This window comes from Podarcis bocagei (genome assembly GCF_964188305.1).
Source record: "Podarcis bocagei genome assembly, chromosome: 1".
In the NCBI taxonomy this organism is placed as follows: Eukaryota; Metazoa; Chordata; class Lepidosauria; order Squamata; family Lacertidae; genus Podarcis; species Podarcis bocagei.
The window spans coordinates 12,497,908-12,516,236 of NC_138125.1; the positions used below are offsets into that span (position 1 = coordinate 12,497,908).

The 18,329-nt window shown below is 43.0% G+C and overlaps 1 protein-coding gene across 2 annotated transcripts in view; it reads left to right on the plus strand.

Annotated features, from left to right (window-relative positions):
- JAG2 (jagged canonical Notch ligand 2) overlaps positions 1-18,329 on the plus strand; it is an 89,076-nt gene that overhangs the window by 40,403 nt on the left and 30,344 nt on the right. For both annotated transcript variants that reach the window (XM_081191344.1, XM_081191345.1), the window contains exons 4-8: positions 4,406-4,660; positions 6,218-6,278; positions 15,630-15,760; positions 16,607-16,726; positions 17,381-17,494. In XM_081191344.1, the coding sequence (XP_081047470.1) occupies positions 4,406-4,660; positions 6,218-6,278; positions 15,630-15,760; positions 16,607-16,726; positions 17,381-17,494 (681 nt within the window). The remainder of the gene's footprint in view (positions 1-4,405; positions 4,661-6,217; positions 6,279-15,629; positions 15,761-16,606; positions 16,727-17,380; positions 17,495-18,329) is intronic.

Below are 18,329 nucleotides of genomic sequence, written 5' to 3' on the forward strand. Positions count from 1 at the left end.
TTTAACATTATGAAATGGGAAAAAAGTAGGAAAAACTGCTGCACGCCATTTTTAAAAAGCTTGGGTTGGCCAGTTAGATAGCATATGAAGTGGCACCCATTACAGATTAAGCTACAGCACTTATGAATGCATCAATATGCTTCCACTATAACTGGAAATGTGTTCTCTAACACATTTGCAAGGGGTTGGACTAGATGACCCTTGGGATCCCTTCTAACTCAACGTTTCTATGACTCTTCGATTCTAAGAGCCAGTGTTCGAAATTCCCATTGTTCTAGGTGCATTTTGCCACTGGGAATTTCATTAGCGTGAGCAGCTTCTGAGCTCTGGGCAGTACAGTGCCTAAGTTTTCAGATTAAAACTGCAGAGTGGAAGGAAAGGAGGAGCTTTTTCTGCCTCCGCACTTCCAGTTACTCTCTGAAGACTGGAGAAGAGACTCTCTTAAGAATATTAGAGGGGTGGACAGGGGAAGGACTAGACCATATGAAAAATGAACATAATATTTTAGCTGCAGTTCATTCATTTTCAGCTTTGTATTCTTGTTATTAAAGAAGTGCGCCTAGACATTCCATTGTTGCACCCATAACCTGGGCTCTGGCTTTCATATCTCAGTTTCTAACACTGCGAAGAGCAGCTGTTGCTCTCAAGCTTGCGGCTTGGTAGATAATGAGAATGACATTTTGTGTTGGGCTGATTAGTTGCCTAATTTTTGTAATTGAAAGTTATGCTGGGAATACTGGTTGGGGCTGAAGACAAGGTGTCAGTTAACGCATGATGTGTTGCCTTTAGATTTATTCAGTCTGGCCTGTATTGTATAATCAATGTATGATTCCATAAATGTGTGGAGAAACGAAAGTAGATTCTGAAACATCCTTTCCCCTGGTGCTTTGGTTATGGGCCTCACTGCATCGGTTTCATTGGTGCATAGATTCATTATCTGTTGGACATATACCTAGAGATATTTGGGACTCATAACATCTTCTGTGAGTCAACACTAGCGACGCCTTCAAATATCTGAAAATAGGAAATTTGCTGAGAGGTGTTTTTCCTTAAATTATTCTTTGCCTGCTAAAAATTATGGCTCAGGACAAGGAAAATCTGGTTGATGCATATATTTATCTAAATGTTAAGCAGCAGAAAAATAGCTGATCCGGTTTGGAAACTGCTAATCTGACTGATCCTGGTTCTGCAATACTATGGTTCACTTTACTTTGTTAGCATTAAATTGAAACCCCTGCCACTCCTTGGATGTTTCTGTGCTGTTTGTCATTGACTTCTTGTACCCAGAACAGCAGGCGGGGTGGGGTGGGGAGGGTAATAATCAAGCTTCCAGCATGTGCAAAAAGAATCTTTGTAATAGCATAACGTTGAATTCCACTCAATACATTTTTGTTAAGGCTGGCTCAGTAGTTTCTGAAAAAGTAGTATTCAAAAAAATGGCTTGCTGTAGACAACCTGTTGCCTCCAGTCTCTTTCAGAATTTTGGCTTATACTACTAAAACAGCATACGGCTTTCCCTGTAAAACAATGCTGGTTAATAAATCATTTTTAGTGAGGGCACTTATGTAGCAATGGGAAACCTGGGGTTTTTAATACGGAGGTGATCATCCCATTGAAGACAAAGCAGTGCATCTTTAGTTGGCTGTGCACCTGATTTATGACCACAGTTCTTTATCGGGCAAGTTATCATATTTGTGTGCTTGGGGTGTGAATGAGTAACTTGTTCCTCTACTGCTGGCCTTTGGAGAACTGCAGCAGTCACCTGCTTAATATCAAGAACCAACGTTAGCAAAACAGCTACTGATCTGTCAAAAGTTAGCTTGTTGTCTATGAACAAAGCCTGTGGCTTAATAGTCAATGGTGACTTATGGGCTTAAAACACCCCAGAAGGTGTAAGGGGGAAAATTATATAATGCCAGTTGTTCCTCACCCCCAAAGGCACACTCCTCCATTGTCTCCCAAGACAGACGGATATCAGTGAATGTTCCTAGCCAGAGCAAATAAGTGCTTCCTTTGTTTTCTACCAAATTGGCACATGCAGTTTCTGAATCTGAGCTCTTGAAGCAAAGCTTAAGCGGTCCAAGGTGTGGGAGGCATAGGACACTGACAGTTGTGAATGGGGGTGGGGGGTGGGGTAAGTTATGGGCACCTGTGTCCTAGCCAAGATTCATTAGCAGAAGCCTGGTGGATACCTCTATGTGGGGAGAAGTTAATTACCAGTGCCTAGTCATGTATCATTAGAGCCGGAAGCAGGGTGATGGGTAGGATGTAAGCAAAAACTAAGGGTAGCAGCAGTGTATGCCAGGCTGTGTGTGTGTGTGTGTGTGTGTGTGTGTGTGTGTGTGAGAGAGAGAGAGAGAGAGAGAGAGAGAGAGCGCACCTCCCAGTCACCCCCGTGCAATTCAGCACCTGCTGATTCTCCCCCAAGGCTCCTTCTTTCCTGCCCATTCAAGCTGCACAGGTTTCCAGTTTCAGAGCTATGAAATTATGTGCAATAAGAAATCTCCAGGCAGGAGAAAGGGTAAGGATTCTCCCTTAAAATGACCATTTACCCCTCATTTCCTTTGAAAACCCAGTGTTTGCTCTTAACGGCTAGTTTCCCCAGTAATGTCTAGGTGGCTGCCTACATCTCTGTGCTCACAAACTCATAGAAATCCTCCCTCCAGCAAAGCACTTGTAACAAATGAGGTTCTGGCAAACAGGATGCTGAGTAACATACCTAATAAATATTAAATGAATGGGACCATAATGCATATCAGAGTACTGCACTTAAAAGCTTGAACTATGCAGTACCTGCAGTCATCTGGTTTCAACTTCAGGCAAGGCAGTTTCCACGCAGGCTCCTGCACCCATCCCTTTATTAGTTATACATCTGGCTACAGATGTGATTGGAAGTTGTTTTGAACTGTTTTCAATACCGTGCTTAGATGATGGTGACGCACCTTGGGAGGTTAGGGTGAAGGATGGGTTATTAATAATAAAGGTATGAGCTAGGATTTTGATGATAGCCTTATGCGAACCTTCAAAAAAACAAGCATGTATGAGAAGTGCCAGCTCTACAACAAAGCCCATCTGGAAGCACCCTTGCTGAAGGGAGTAGTACCCTAATATGTATTCAGGAGGTATATGCAGAAGGCCTGGTGAGAACCCTGCTAAGCTGTACTGTACTGAGTAGCAACGATGCTGCCTTTTGCCTTGCATACAAAGGGCTAATTCTAGCTTCCCTTCTCTGCTTGCACAGGTGCTGGGTGGGTTGAAGGGCAAAATGCCAATGCAACAAGAGAAGGGCAAACTGGAATTAGCCCTCCTATACTGGAACATGCAGGAATCCTGCAGTTTGGAGTTGCAAGAGCATGTCTTAGTACAGTGGATATTTTACAGGGTTTTAAAAAGGGGGGGAAAGCTTGCTCGCTGTAAGCCATTGTTCTTAGATTTTGTGTTTACTGTGTATCTGAGAGAGCAACACAGAGACTTCCTCACTGCTGCTCCTCTGCATTTTTGATTTCAGGATTCCCTTCTCTCTGACACTGTCCAAACTAGCTGCAGCTTCCTGGTTCACGGTACATTTTTAAGCTGGCCCTTTGTAGTGAACAACATGCCTCTTCTTGCATATGGGAGAGAATTTCCTCTCCTCCCTTCCCCCAAACAATCTAAAATAGTTTGAGATGAAATTTGAGTTCAACTCTAGCAGAGGCTAGCTGTGTATTCTCAAGTGGGTGTACTTCTGAGAAACTGGCTACAGGAATGTACCAACTTATTCATGCCTCTGGTATTTTCCCTTTAATGTAAGTAAACCCCGGAGGACTGCAAACGTAAAGGCTAAACTATAGCTGTGACATTGTTAAATGCATTTAGCCCTTGCGTGCATGCATTTAGTTTTGTTTTAAAAGTTAGTATGGAGGGCAGGAGGTGAACTGGATAGAGACTGTGCTGTGTGTGTATAGAGGGGTTAAAAATCAAAGCATCATAGAACTATAGAATTGGAAGCAACCGGGAGAGTCACCTAGTCCAACCCCTTGCAATGCAGGTGTCTTTTGCCCAACACAGGGCTTGAACCCATGACCATGAAAATAAGAGTCTCATGCTCTACCAACTGAGCTATCCCAGCATGTCTCATCTGTCCTGGAGCCCTGTGCTTTGAATTCTCATGGGGGGGGTGTCACACAATGGTATCATATTTAGTTCAGTTTAGCAGCAGCAACATAGCAGGATCAGGATTGTTGATTTGTTAATGTTGTTGATGATTGTGCAAATCACCATTCAGAGTCAACACCTCCTGGTGCAGAGTCCTGTGAACAAGCCACAAGTTGACTTACGCTGACCATTTTGTCCCTATGATAGGAGCTACTCTGTGTCAGAATGGATATGCACACTTTGAATACTGAGCTCTCTCTTTGTTTTTCAGATGAAGAACTATTAATTGACAGAGTGCCATTTGCTGGTATGATCAACCCAGAAGATCGTTGGAAAGCGCTTCAGTTGAATGGTCATGTTGTTCATTTTGAAGCACAAATACGAGTTAAATGTGATGAAAACTACTATGGCCCCCAGTGCAATAAATTTTGTGGCCCTCGTGATGACTTCGTGGGCCACTACACATGTGACCAAAATGGAAATAAAGCTTGTATGGAAGGCTGGATGGGTGACGAATGTAAACAAGGTACCACACTACTCATTCTTAAAACTGAATATTATGCTCGTATCTTAAAATTCTTGATTCCTTGTTCATGTCCTGATCATGCCAGAGAACATTGTATAATAATGTTTAAAAAGCCCAAGTTTGCGGCATACAGAGTCAGACCACGGATTTCTCTAGACCAGCCTGACACCTTCTAGATGTTTTGGACTGCATCTCCCATCAATAGTGTTGGCTATGCTGACAGAACTTGTAGTCCAAAACATCTGGAGGATGCCTGGTTGGCAAAGGCTGAACTAGTTTACAATTGTCTTCTCCGATAATGACTCTCCATGCTCTTGGAGGACTCATCTGACCCTACAGTCTTATATCGTTTTAAACTGGAAATGCCTGGAATGAAACCTGGGAAGGTCTGCATGCTTGCCGTGTGCTCTTACACTGAACCATGAAGCAGAGATTAACTTTTATGTTCATTCAGTGTTCTCCACCAAATCTGAAACCCCTAGATGGGCAAAGAATCCTGGAGTTTTGGCTGCATACAGTCCTCCTCTTGAGTTCTTCGCATGCCCACCATCGGCCTTCCTTAAGCTATTTATTGAATACAGTGGTACCTTGGTACTCGAACGGCTTGGCTCCCAAACACCTAAAACCCGGAAGTGAGTGTTCCAGTTTGCGAACATTTTTTGGAAGCCGAAGGTCCGACACAGCTTCTGCTTGAGTGCAGGAAGCTCCTGCAGCAATCAGAAGCCGCTCCTTGGTTTACGAACAGTTTTGGGAGTTGAACAAACTCCTGGAATGGATTAAGTTCGAGAACCAAGGTACCGCTGTATTTTTATCTCACCTTTCAATTTAAAAAATGCTCAAGGCGGCTTGCAAGGTAACTTCACTCGCCTTGGTGTACCACCGATAATCACTTTGTATTTTTCACATACCCTGGTTGTAGCTGGGTGTTGGGTTTTTTTATCCAAAGACATTCTCCTTTCAACATATTTCAGCCTCAGCTTTAACAACTTGAACATGTAAACTGATGGTCAAATGAGAGGCTGGATTGCTCTACAAGCTTAATCTGAGGGGACAACCTGAAGTCTGACTGTGGTGCAGCAACTTGAGATACTTATGGAATGGATTTTTGTGTAGACAGTTCTGGTTGATGTTTTTTTTTTTAGAGCTATGCATATTTTAAAAGCTGCAGAGCTTCAATATATAATAGTTCGTAGGAGTTCTTATATCACTGAATATGTATCTTTCCAGAATTAGAAAGTGTTCTTGGCTGTATAAGAACAGAGATAAATGCCACTTTAGACATGAAACTCCTGTAGAGGAACAGGAAGCACAAGTGTCTTGTTGTGCTTCCTTTCCCTCTGCACTTCTTGTTGTGTCTGAAATAGAACTTCTGTATCTCTCCTGCCTGGAGAAAACAGCTTTCATATTCAGGAGATGCTGAGAAGTAGTTAAAATGCTTGATAGGTGTGTTATTGAGGTTTGTTTCATGAAGAAAATGCAGTGTTCAAAATGAAGCCATTTAACTAAATTTTCTAAAGTGTTGGCATTCACTGATGTTTAACCCTCTTTCTTTGATAGCTGTATGCAAACAAGGATGTAATTTAGTCCATGGGGGCTGCACTGTACCTGGGGAATGCAAGTAAGTATATACGCAGATTTGGGTTTGGGGGGTGTATTTTCTTAAATCTTACCTTATGCTCTTGTGAGAAAGATGCAGTGGCTAAGCAAACCTTCTAGATTTGGTATATTGGTCTGGTTCACACACAACTCCAAGCCATGGTTTGTTAAACAACCATAAGATGTTCAGCCCATGGCTTGCTTCATGAATTCTTGGTTTGTTTTCCAGATGTTCTTGTCTTGTCCCATTGTAGCTTAATGGATTTCTGGAATATAATGTCAGACTAATTAAAGCTTCAAAAACAGACTATGGCTTCAGGTTATGGTTTGTTTATAGTACACAGGCCATATTTAAGGTGCTGGACATGATTTGGATGATAAAACAAGCCATAGTGCAATAAACCATGGCTGACTTTAACATGCAAACCAGGCTATTGACTTCTTAAGGTTGATCTTTTTATTTCAGATATGTTATGTCTTCTTTTTAATTTGACCCTAGATTTCCAAAACTGGTGCTTTAAAAAATGCATATAGCAGCAAACCCAAAGTGTGTTTTTATTTTATAGTCGAAATAATCTGAGAGGTGTGGTAATTATTTTGGTCTCCTTTTTTCCATTTTACCTGTTCTGGAAAGTATGGCAGCCTGTCTCCAAGAACAGGCAATTCTGAACCCTATTGCTCACATTTCTAGCAAGCAAAGTGACTGTCTCCATGATCAGCTGAATGTGTGTGGCAGGAGAGCCTGGGTGTTACAGTAACATACTGAATTACATTTGTTTGCTTAAATGTGTTCAGTTACATGGAGTTGTTATTACTGACTGTTGGCAGCTGAAAATGGGCTGGTGCCATTACACTAACCGTTCAGTGTAATGACACTAGCCTGCTTTGAGCTTCCAGCACAAAACTACATACCTCCTTAGGGTAGTTAGTCTGAGTTGACTAATGGCGATTAGGAACATGAGTGCCTTAATCCAAGTCATAGCACAGGTACATCTAGCTCACTGTTGTCTAGCAGTTAGTCTGTTCTGGTTGGTAGTGACTCTTTAGGGTTACAGGTGGGTCTTTTGTGGTCCGACCAGAAGATGCCAAGGATAGAACATGGACTTTCTGTACTCAAAGTAGGTGCTCAGCTACTGAATTACAGCCTTGTACTAGCACCGTCTGTTGTCTTTGTCCATGGAGTTTTCTTGGCAGGGATACTGGAGTAGCTTGCCATTTCCTACTCCAGGTGGATCACATTTGGTCAAAACTCTCCACTATGACCTGTCCGTCTTGGGTGGCCCTGCACGGCATAGCTCATAGCTTCTCTGAGTTATTCAAGCCCCTTCGCCATGACAAGGCAGCGCTGGAAGAAATATCAATAACCTCAGATATGCAGATGACACAACCTTGATGGCAGAAAGTGAGGAGGAATTAAAGAACCTTTTAATGAGGGTGAAAGAGGAGAGCACAAAATATGGTCTGAAGTTCAACATCAAAAAAAGTTAATGGCCACTGGTCCCATTACCTCCTGGCAAATAGAAGGGGAAGAAATGGAGGCAGTTAGAGATTTTACTTTATTGGGCTCCATGATCACTGCAGATGGTGACAGCAGTAACGAAATTAAAAGATGCCTGGTTCTTGGGAGAAAAGCAATGACAAACCTAGACAGCATCTTAAAAAGCAGATACAACACCTTGCCGACAAAGGTCTGTATGTTAAAGCTATGGTTTTCCCAGTAGTGATGTATGGAAGTGAGAGCTGGACCATAAAGAAGGCTGATCACTGAAGAATTGATGCTTTTGAATTATGGTGCTGGAGGAGACTCTTGAGAGTCCCATGGGCTGCAAGAAAATCAAACCTATCCATTCTTAAGGAAATCAGCCCTGAGTGCTCACTGGAAGGACAGGTCCTGAAGCTGAGGCTCCAATACTTTGGCCACCTCATGAGAAGAGAAGACTCCCTGGAAAGACCCTGGTGTTGGGAAAGATGGAGGGCACAAGGAGAAGGGGACGACAGAGGACGAGATGGTTGGACAATGTTCTTGAAGCTACAAACATGAGTTTGACCAAACTGTGGGAGGCAGTGGAAGACAGGAGTGCCTGGCGTGCTCTGGTCCATGGGGTCACGAAGAGTCGGACACGACTAAACAACTAAATAACAACAACCAGCACCATAGTCTGCATGTCACTAAAGGCTTGTCCACACTTCTGCTTGTTCTGTGCTTTGTAGGCACAAGCCCAGGCGGTTTCCCCCTTGCCCTGTTCCTTTCCCAGGGAAAACCTACTCTTTAAATCGGAGCAAACGTCAATCCATAGGAAACAGGACAAGAGTAAATGTAGATAAGCCCTAACTCAATAGCAGTGGCGGTGATATGTTTTGAATTGGGTATGTGTTTACCCCTTCCTATAATGCACTTGGCTTCTGAAATTAAGATATGCACACACATCTCCACTAGTCCTTTCCTGTCTTAAACGTTTTACCTAAATTTTCCAGTGCAAGCATATGTGTAAGAGTTCGCTTTCATTAGGCTGATGGCCACGGCAGTGCTTTAAAAAAAGATGATGTGCATCGTATGCAGTTGTGTACTTTACAGGTCCACCAGCGGTGTTGTGTATTTCATAGTTTTTTCTCGTTTAGCCTCCATCCTATTGAATGCATTATGGCTCTTATTTTATGCTAGAGATGGGGACTCTGTGGCGCTCCAGATGTTGTTGGACTCCAGCTGCCATTGAGATCCACCATCATGGCCAGTGGTCGGGGAAGATGGGAGTTGTAGTTCAGCCACATCTGGAGAGCTGTTTTATGCTGAAGTGGCTTCTCTTCAGAAATCCTTGGGTTCATTCTGCTTCTGAAATGTTTTGAATGGAACTCTGGTATATCCGTTCTGATCTTTGAATGGGGATGTTGAAGAATCCTGCTTAGGCAGAGCTCTTAAATGATTCCTAAGGGAATATTATGCAGAAAATCAACATATTATAAGTTAATTGTATGGTGAAGAAAGCTCTTGAATTCATGAATAGGTGGCTATGTTTCACACACACATGCATGCACCAAAGTTCAATTGTTTTTTACGGCCGCTGGCAAAATAGTTTGGGGCTTTTCAGAGGCAAAGGGGAATTTGTGTGACACTGTATTTGTGGTGCCTTGGTGATACAGACGTTACTCTTTTAATTCTTCATAATAAGGTTCATAATAAACATTTTGCAGTAGCAGTTTTTATGTAGCCAATCACAGAACAGTCCTATTAATGCAGCAGTGAATTAAAGCTGCAGTGAGCTCAGACTCCCATTTTTCTTTCCCCTTTCTTAGTTTCAGTCATGATGAAGAACTGTTCTGTTCAGACATCCTCTTAATTTTCCCTGTGAACATTTTAATTTTTCAGCAGGTTCTGGGGATGTGTAGTAATTCCTGAACAATTTCACATACAGAAATGAAATTAAGCTCTTCCAGCTTCTATTCATGCTGAATATGACCATACTTCCTGTTAGGCAGGAAACCTTCAATTTATCCTTCCTTTATAGATGTGACAACTAATCAGCTTGCTGTACATAACCTTTTGACTTGTAAACACTGCGTTCCTTTGGTTAGGCAATCATTTTTACTGGTACAACATTGTAATAGGAAGCTAAGTCTTTTCTTGCAGTAGGATCACGTGCAGTGGAAAAATTTGGTAGCTACCAAGGGCCCATTGGTGCTGATGCCTTCTCTGGATTGGACCTTGCCTTTTCCATCCCCACTTCCAACTTTGGTTTTGTGAGTTGCCTGTGGTTTTAAATTTCCCACAATGCCCACAAGCTGTGCTATGTTGGAGAACTGTGGGACCTTTAAAATTACAGGTGGCTCATGGGCTTCTGATTTTAGGAAGACAAGGCATCAGCCCTCTCAAAACCTGTAGCCCCCACCCCAGAATGTACTGTAGGATGCAAGCTCTGCAGGTGTTTATGTTCAAAACTAGCTGCTTCTTAAAAGTTGTGATATATATTATGCGTTTACTGCTTTCTTGGTTAGCATATCAGCCACAGGGGCAGCAATATGTGTTTTTACTTCCTTTTGATAATCGAACTAGGTTGAGAAAATGCATTTTTGTGAAGCAGCAGCATGTCTGGATAACAAGAACCCTTATTTAGCCAAATGTTTTCTAAATTAAAGTAATGGCATTAAACTGAATCAGTTCTGATGTTATGAAGCTAAAAAACCAGGGAGATAGTCGTTTCCGCATCCCCCTCCTAATATATAAATTAGCATAGAAGTGGGCTGTTGTGGAATATTGTGGGATGCGTGACAGTATACCGAATCTGCTGTAGTGGTGAAATAAACTGAAATATCCCACTTTAATTATATCTTATCTCTTAATTTTCAGCTGTATTAATGTGTATCTTTATCCGCATTTCAGTTACATATTTCAGTCCCTAACTTTCCATTATTTGAGTATGCAAATAATATTAGAGACGGTGGGCCGAGGCAGAGACAATAGCTTGGTCAAAGTTACTTAACTGAGATTATGGCTGACATGAAATTTGAATCAAAGACTCCCTGGCCCACGGGCATATTTGCATAGTGGCAATTACTTGTTTTTGATTCTGGAACATCATTGTGAGGAGTATCTTTGAAGGCATTGAGGAGAGTGGGTGGATGGGGAGAGAAACACAAATTCCCATTTCCCCTAACGTCCTCTTGCATTATTTACAGATGTTTCCTTTCTGATGTGTGGGCAGAAAGAGTAGCAGGTGGGAGTCTCCTGAGCAGTTTTGAAATTCTCTGCACGTTGGCGCCAGACCAGCAGCGCAAACTTCCAACCCTTTTCCAATTTCACTTTATACCTTGTGAAGTGTCAAAAATCTGCAAGGTTAATAGATAAAAAGTGTGAAGGGTTTCTGGCATTTGCTTTGATAGCAAATTTAGATACTGACATACACGCTGACAAAAGGGTTGTATAAGGGGATAGGAAGGACAGCTCAAGATTGTGTCCATTACTCCCCCTCCTTTTTTTATCTTCACAACAACCCTGTGAGATAGGCCAAGCTGGGAGTTTCTAGTTCAGACACCAAAATGGTGAAATTGCACTTATTTAGATTATTTTTGGCTTGTTATTTTTCAGGGTTGGCAAACTTTTTTGGAAGGGGGTGTTTTCAGGACTATGAAATCTTATAGTTAAAGCTAGAGGGGTTGCTTTTCTAGCTTTGTGCTTGTTTGTTTTTCTTTACATTCATGGCATCATATATTTGTGTTTCGTTCTTCCTCCCAGTAGCTCAGGGTCGCGTATATTACCATATTCTCCCCCTTTTTATCTTTGTAACTGTCCTGTGAGATAGACTAGGCTAAGTTAATACATGTACGTAAGCAGCAGTTCTTGGTGGGGATTTGTGGAGGTCCCAATCCGCACACAGCCTAACTGGCCTAGGAAATCCTGTTGGCATCCCTGAAAACAATTCCCATAACTCATCTCCTGATGTTGCAGCATGCAAAAGTTGGTTACTTTCGAATTCTGGTGTTCCTGACACTACTGCTCTTGCAAGGCCTGTAGCAGCTCCAGGAAAATAGCTCCACATGCGCAATCACACTGTCACAAGGCGCCGGGGATTGTCTCACAGGTGGAATGGGGTTCCTGGCTTATCTTGGTGGTTTGAGCCAAGAAGGTTAGGGACACTGGGGGAATATGGTGTTAAAAGAGCCTCTGCCTTACTCTTTGTTCGGAAGGGCAGCAATGGCAAGGACAAATGAATAGTGAGGGGGAGGCTGTTTTAGCACCCCATTCGCACTGATCAAACGCCAAGGTTGCAGGTTTGGTCCCCGTATGGGACGGCTGCATATTCCCACATTGCAGGGGGTTGAACTTGGTGGTCCTCAGGGTCCTTTCCAACTCTACAATTCTTTCATCAAGGGAGGGAAGGTGCAAGGGGAAGAGACATTCCACCTAGGGCTAAAAAGGTAAATGTAAAGGACCCCTGACAGTTAAGTCCAGTTGTGAACAACTCTGGGGTTGCGGTGCTCATCTCACTATACTGGCTGAGGGAGCCAACGTTTGTCCGCAGACAGTTTTTCCGGGTCATGTAGCCAGCATGACTAAGCCACTTCTGGCGAACCAGAGCAGAGCACGGAAATGCCGTTTACCTTCCCACCGGAGCGGTACCTATTTATCTACTTTCACTGGCGTGCTTTCAAACTACTAGGAGCTGGGACCAAGCAACGGGAGCTCACTCCGTTGCAGGGATTTGAACTGCCGACGTTCCAATCGGCAAGCCCTAGGCTCAGTGGTTTAAATTCTTGAAATGATACCCTGGGTCTTCAGTTCCTGGGCGTAGAAACCTCACAAGGCATATTTGCCTGGCTTCCCTCCCTCCATTCACTGTGCCAGTTCACCTTGCACATGAAGCCTTCAGCCTCAGCAGTCAAGAACATGCAGCTTCAGTCTCCCCTTTCAGCAGTCTCTGTGGGAGGTTGCACTTTGGGAAAACCCGTGCTTTGTTGTTTAGGTTTATGAGGCGCCCAATTATATGCCTGCCTCCCCCACCCACCCACATTTGAGGAAAACCTTCGCAAGGATCCCTTGCTGTTCTAGATTGTAGTCGCAAGGACGCATGCCGCGCTAATACAGCAGGAGCTTTTGTCGTTTAAGCACCTAGCAACCCCTGTTTACCAAAACTCTTTAATTATCCAAATGAACTCGCTGTCCCTTGAAACATGTTGATAGTGCAGCACAAAATCAACTAGATCTTTACAACTTGCATGGTAAGGGAGCATGGAAAATGTGGATACTGTGTATAGTCACAGGCTTATTCATTTGGTTCCTGCAGAAATTCGGCAGTTAAACCATAAGCCTTTTCCATGTGCAGGTAGCTGGTTTGCATGTAGGTAAACAAAATGAATGTAAATGAACCTCTCTCTGGTTTGCTTTGTTCTACTGGGTCTTTAACTTTATACTGCCACCGGGTAAGTTCCTGGTAACAATACCTGTTTCTTAGATGGAAAGACTGTTCCCCAAAGAAATGAGATTCCTCCATGACTCCTCCCACGTGGCTTCATAATGTTCCATTTGCCTTCCACGTTTCAAAGCCAACTGTGCTTTGTGGGATAGACCTATGCAGTATTTTCTCATTCCATTCATGCAATCATTCATGTAATCATTTCCAGTTGGGGGGGGGGGGATGCTGTTGTTTACATATAGCCAAAGCAGCACTACCCCTGCACAAGAGGAGTGACATTGGCAGACTTGCAGGAGGAGGAGTGTTTGGAAATCCCAGGAGATGCACAGAAAAAAACTTCAGGATGAAAAGAGGGTTTTTTTAAAAAAAGGCAGAAAGAAAAACTTGAAGATACATGTTTTGGGGTGGTGGGAGGAAAAGGGAGCAAATGAGGTGAGAAGACTGGTCTTGAAAAGCTCCTGCTCATAGCAAAAGTTGCATGTTAGCCAAGAGGCAAGTGTGTTCATTGGGTTTTTCGGGGAGAGGGAGGCTAAAGCAGAAAGGGCAGTAGAACACATGATAGGGAGAGGCAAGCATAGAAAAGAAAAAACCCTGTAAGATAAAGGAAGGAGGAAGGGAAGAACATGGCAGAAGCAAAAAGGAAAGGAATTAAATAGGAGCTACAGCAAGAAACGGAATGAAAGACAGAGCTGCGCCCCTGGCAGAAGCGTCCAGATTGCGCCCCCTAGCATGGACAAATTAGCTCTTCTTTCCTCCTCTCCTCCAACTCCCCCCCCTCCACCCATTCAATGTACCCTCTATATAAAACCATTTCTTATGAGGCAATAATGGATATTTATATTTATGGACATATTTTTAGACAGTTTTGCGCTACCCCCCAACGCTTGCGCCCCTGGAGGTGGCCCACCTCTCCACCCCCCTAGCTACAGCCCTGGTGACAGGTGGGGGGAAGGGAAGGAAAGCTGGAGACAGAAATGAAAAGTTGCCTGCTTAGCAGCCATACACAACCTAAGCGGGCAGGGGCAAATCCTCATGGGACTCTCTGTGCCCCACATGTAGCTCCACAACTGCCCTCCATCATTCCATTCTTTCCAACGGCTCTTCATAGGCAGATCATTTCGTTGGAAGGGGTTCCATGTCACCTTCATTTTCTGTTTTGTGATTGAGTTATTGCTGTGCTCAAGCTCCTGTAGAGGGAGTCAATGGTTTTTTGACCAATAAGAAAAGCAAGCTGTAATGAACCAAGTATTCCCAAGACCGGCAGTGCTCAAAACTGGGCCAGGGACTGCTAGTGTGTCTGCTCGCTTTCAGATGCAGCCCATCCCCTCGTCATTCAGTAGCTTTTGGATTAGACTGTCTAGCAGCAGCTCCAAGAGTAATGGTAATAATAAAATGGAAATAGAGAGGAAGTGGGTAAGAGATGGGAGCTTCATAAGAGCAAGAATTGAATGTAAAAGGGACAGCAAATACCTGTTACCCTATGCCAGCCTCCCAAGCTTCCGGTTTTAGTGCAAAAGGAGAATGCGAGAAGAAATGAGAGGAGATGGGTAAAAATGCTTTGAGGAGCATGTGATGAGGAAGAAAAACATAAAGCAGAAAGCCTTCTCTACTCAGATTCATAAAATCAATACCTCCAGAACCAATAACTGTATATAGCTTGAGGAAAGCTGAACTACCTGCTACAAGAAAAATTCCAAAAGGGATTAAATAGAAAACAATGCCAGTAATTTCCAGTTGATTAAGCCAATCTCTGCTTCCATCTGCCTCCATTTTTTTTTTACTGCTCTGCCCTTGTACTCCTGTTTTGTGACTGGTTGGCCTAAGCCATTTTTAGGCCTCTCAAATGAGCCCTGGGGTTTGACTATCTTGTAACTTACTGTAAGTAAGCAGGGACGCTGCTGTAAGCGTAAAGAGCGTTGTGAAGACAGATTAACTTTACAGTCCTATGCACATGTAAGCCTCATTGAAACTGATGGGATGTATTAAGCAATAAGTATGCTTGGGATTACAGCAAATCTGACACAGTCTATCGAAATGCCATTGAAATAAATGGAGTTTGAGCATCATAACGGCAACTTGGAGAGCTTTTCATTTTGGCCCATTTCTGGGTCTAAAAAACGAATCACACATCTTGGTACAAATAAGCTGCTCTTGGTTATGCCTAAAACAAATTCCGCCTTGTCAGTTGTTTCTGCTGCAGTGGAGCTATATTTCTTTTGTATATGGAAGTTCTAGGCAGAAGTCCTTTATTCACCTGGGAACTGCCAGGTTGTTTTTTTAATCCTTGTAGAGTATGGCTAGCACATCATGAGATGCGCATTCTGACAGGGGAACACAATAATACTCCAGTATTCTGTTACATGTGGAACAATTAGCCTGCTTTAAATAATAAATGCAGTGCTCTGAATATGTGTATTATAGATAATTAAGCATCATGTTGCTAACATTTAACATGCACTTATGTCTAGGTGTAATTATGGTTGGGAAGGGCAGTTCTGCGATGCGTGTGTCCCCTACCCAGGCTGTGCTCATGGGAGTTGCAACGTCCCCTGGGAATGCAAATGTGAAACCAACTGGGGTGGTCTGCTCTGCAACAAAGGTACTGAACTTCCATTCATAGTTAAAATTTAAATCTCATTACTAACTAGTAACCTGATATCGATTGTTTTTGCCAAGCATGTGCTCACTACAGAGAGCATCTGTCTTCTAACTCTCTGGTGGCACTTGCCTATTGCATTTAAGCAAGCAGGCAGGTTTTGCCATTTGCAAGCTTGCCCTTGCATGGTTTGCATGTCATGCCATCCCTAACCATGGCTTAACATGAGCACGTGGGCTCCCAGAGAAGAAATGCATCCACTTTGCTCCTCCCCAGTTGTTTTGCTGCCACACCAACAGTGAACTAAACCATGATTTGGCTTACTGTGTCATCCAGGCCCAGCTACGCGGTTTAGCTTTCTCCAGACAAGCCACAAACTCTAACCAAGGTTGTCCCTATGGTTTACGGCTTGTGGATTGTCCAGAAAGCTAAACCACAAGCCAGAGTCAGGACAACATGCTAAGCCCAAACCATGGCTTAGTTCAGTGTACCACAGCACCAAAACAGCCAGGAAGGAGCAAAGCGGCTGTGATGTCCTCTTCTGGATCCTTCAGGCTCACCCTAAGCCATGGTTTGATTTAGTGTGATGTGCAAACCAGGCCAGTGTGAGTGTAATGCAATTATTCCTAAGAGATTTGCTTTATCTTGTCTTTACATCACAGATGTTGGTTGAGATGGCAATATACCCAGTGACTGATACGAAGTCAAAATGAATTAAAGGGGGAAAGTGGGCACAGGTGTATGGGTGTTAAAGATACTCTGCCTGCCTCTACCCTTCTCTTGAAAGATCTCCACGTTCTGCATCTTCTTGTGTCAAATAACTCGACTCCACCTTCACCCTCTATCTAGATTTAAACTACTGCGGAAATCATCACCCATGTGTGAATGGTGGAACCTGCATGAATACGGAACCAGACGAATACAGCTGTGCTTGCCAAGATGGTTACTCTGGAAAGAACTGTGAAATTGGTACTGACAAACAATTGCATGTCTTGTTGTTGTTGTTGTTGTTGTTGTTGTTCAACTTTCTACGATGACAAGAATGTTCCTCCATATACCTTTCATGATTAAATGAAACATAGCTGTTGGTGATTTTGTCATTATTTGTCACCCTTGATGACTAATCTAAAATCAGTTTTGTTCAGATGGCTAAATACCAAACCTGTGTGCAGATTGATAAGACTTTGGGCCCCTTTAGATATGAACAAGCCTTGAGGAGCTTTGTTCCCTCCTCTTGTTCCTCTCCCCAATCCCCAGTGCTTGTTTGAAGCAAACCACAGTTTGTTGTTTCATATGGATAGGCAAAGTAGGGTCAGAAGTAGGGAATCGCTACCCATGAGTGAGGAGAGCCTAGGAGTGCATGCGCCAAAAGCTTCTGCTTATGCCAAACCAGGATTAGGAATCTGAGTAAGCCCTTTGTGTTGCGTAAGGAAGTTCTAGTTCAAGTGCAGAAGCAGACAAATTTCAGAGTCTGTAAAAGTATTCCAGATAGAGCTTCCAGTAAACTTGGGAAGATGGCAAAAGGCTCTTGTGAAGGAAGGACAAGGCCTTTGTTACATACTTGGAAATAAAAGTGTTTAAACCTGGATTTGGGTACTGAGGATAATTTTCTTTTCTTATTAGCTGAGCATGCTTGTGTATCAAATCCCTGTGCTAATGGTGGAGTTTGCCACGAAATTTCATCAGGCTTCAAATGCCAGTGCCCAGCAGGCTGGAGTGGACCAACGTGTGCTATTGGTAGGTACAGCTTGGTTTCAGATGTATTATGGCTTGTATGTGCACATGAAACAAACTGATTATGCAAACGCTCCTCTTAGGTGCTTGTAACTATAGCAAATGAATGTTCATTGAGTGAACTGAAATCGCACTTCCACTTTGATACAATAACAGGATTCTCACTTAGCTAATAAAATCTTAGTTGTATGAGTTTGTCAGTCGATGGATCAAATCTGCATAATAAAGCCACACATCTGTAGGAGAACAGCTTCTACATCTTTAGTCATGTGTCCATGTATGTATCATAGGCGGCACCATCTTAGAAATAGCATTTATTCTATCATATGTGAGAAGGGCAGAGGCTACTTAAGATGTTGGCTGCCATTGTAGTTTTTAGAATTTTTTTGTGGTTGTCCAGTTATTAATGCCTTTCTTGGTCAGTCAGAAGCTTAATTGGTTGATGTAGCAGATTAATAGTTAATCGAGCATTGCACAACACCTAATGAGTGCAAGTGCTTAAGAGCCTTGCTAACATGCTTATAATCAAAAAGTTCCTGGCAAAGTAACTTTCAGTTCAAGTGTCATCTGGGGGCTGTTATCCTTTTCCTTGTGGCCTCTGCAGCACCACATTTCGGATTACACATGTATAGGATCAAAACAACAGAACTCTCTTGAAAGTTGAGGCAAAAAGCAAACTCTTTGATTTTTTCATGCAGCAGCACATTTGCTAGGAGGTGCGGGAGGAGAGTGGTATATTTTTGGAGGTGGCAGGTAGCAAAATAATCAGTAGTGGCGAGTTGTGTTTTTCTGTTTCTGCTGAGGGCTTGCATCACTATTCCTTGCTGTAATACTTTGC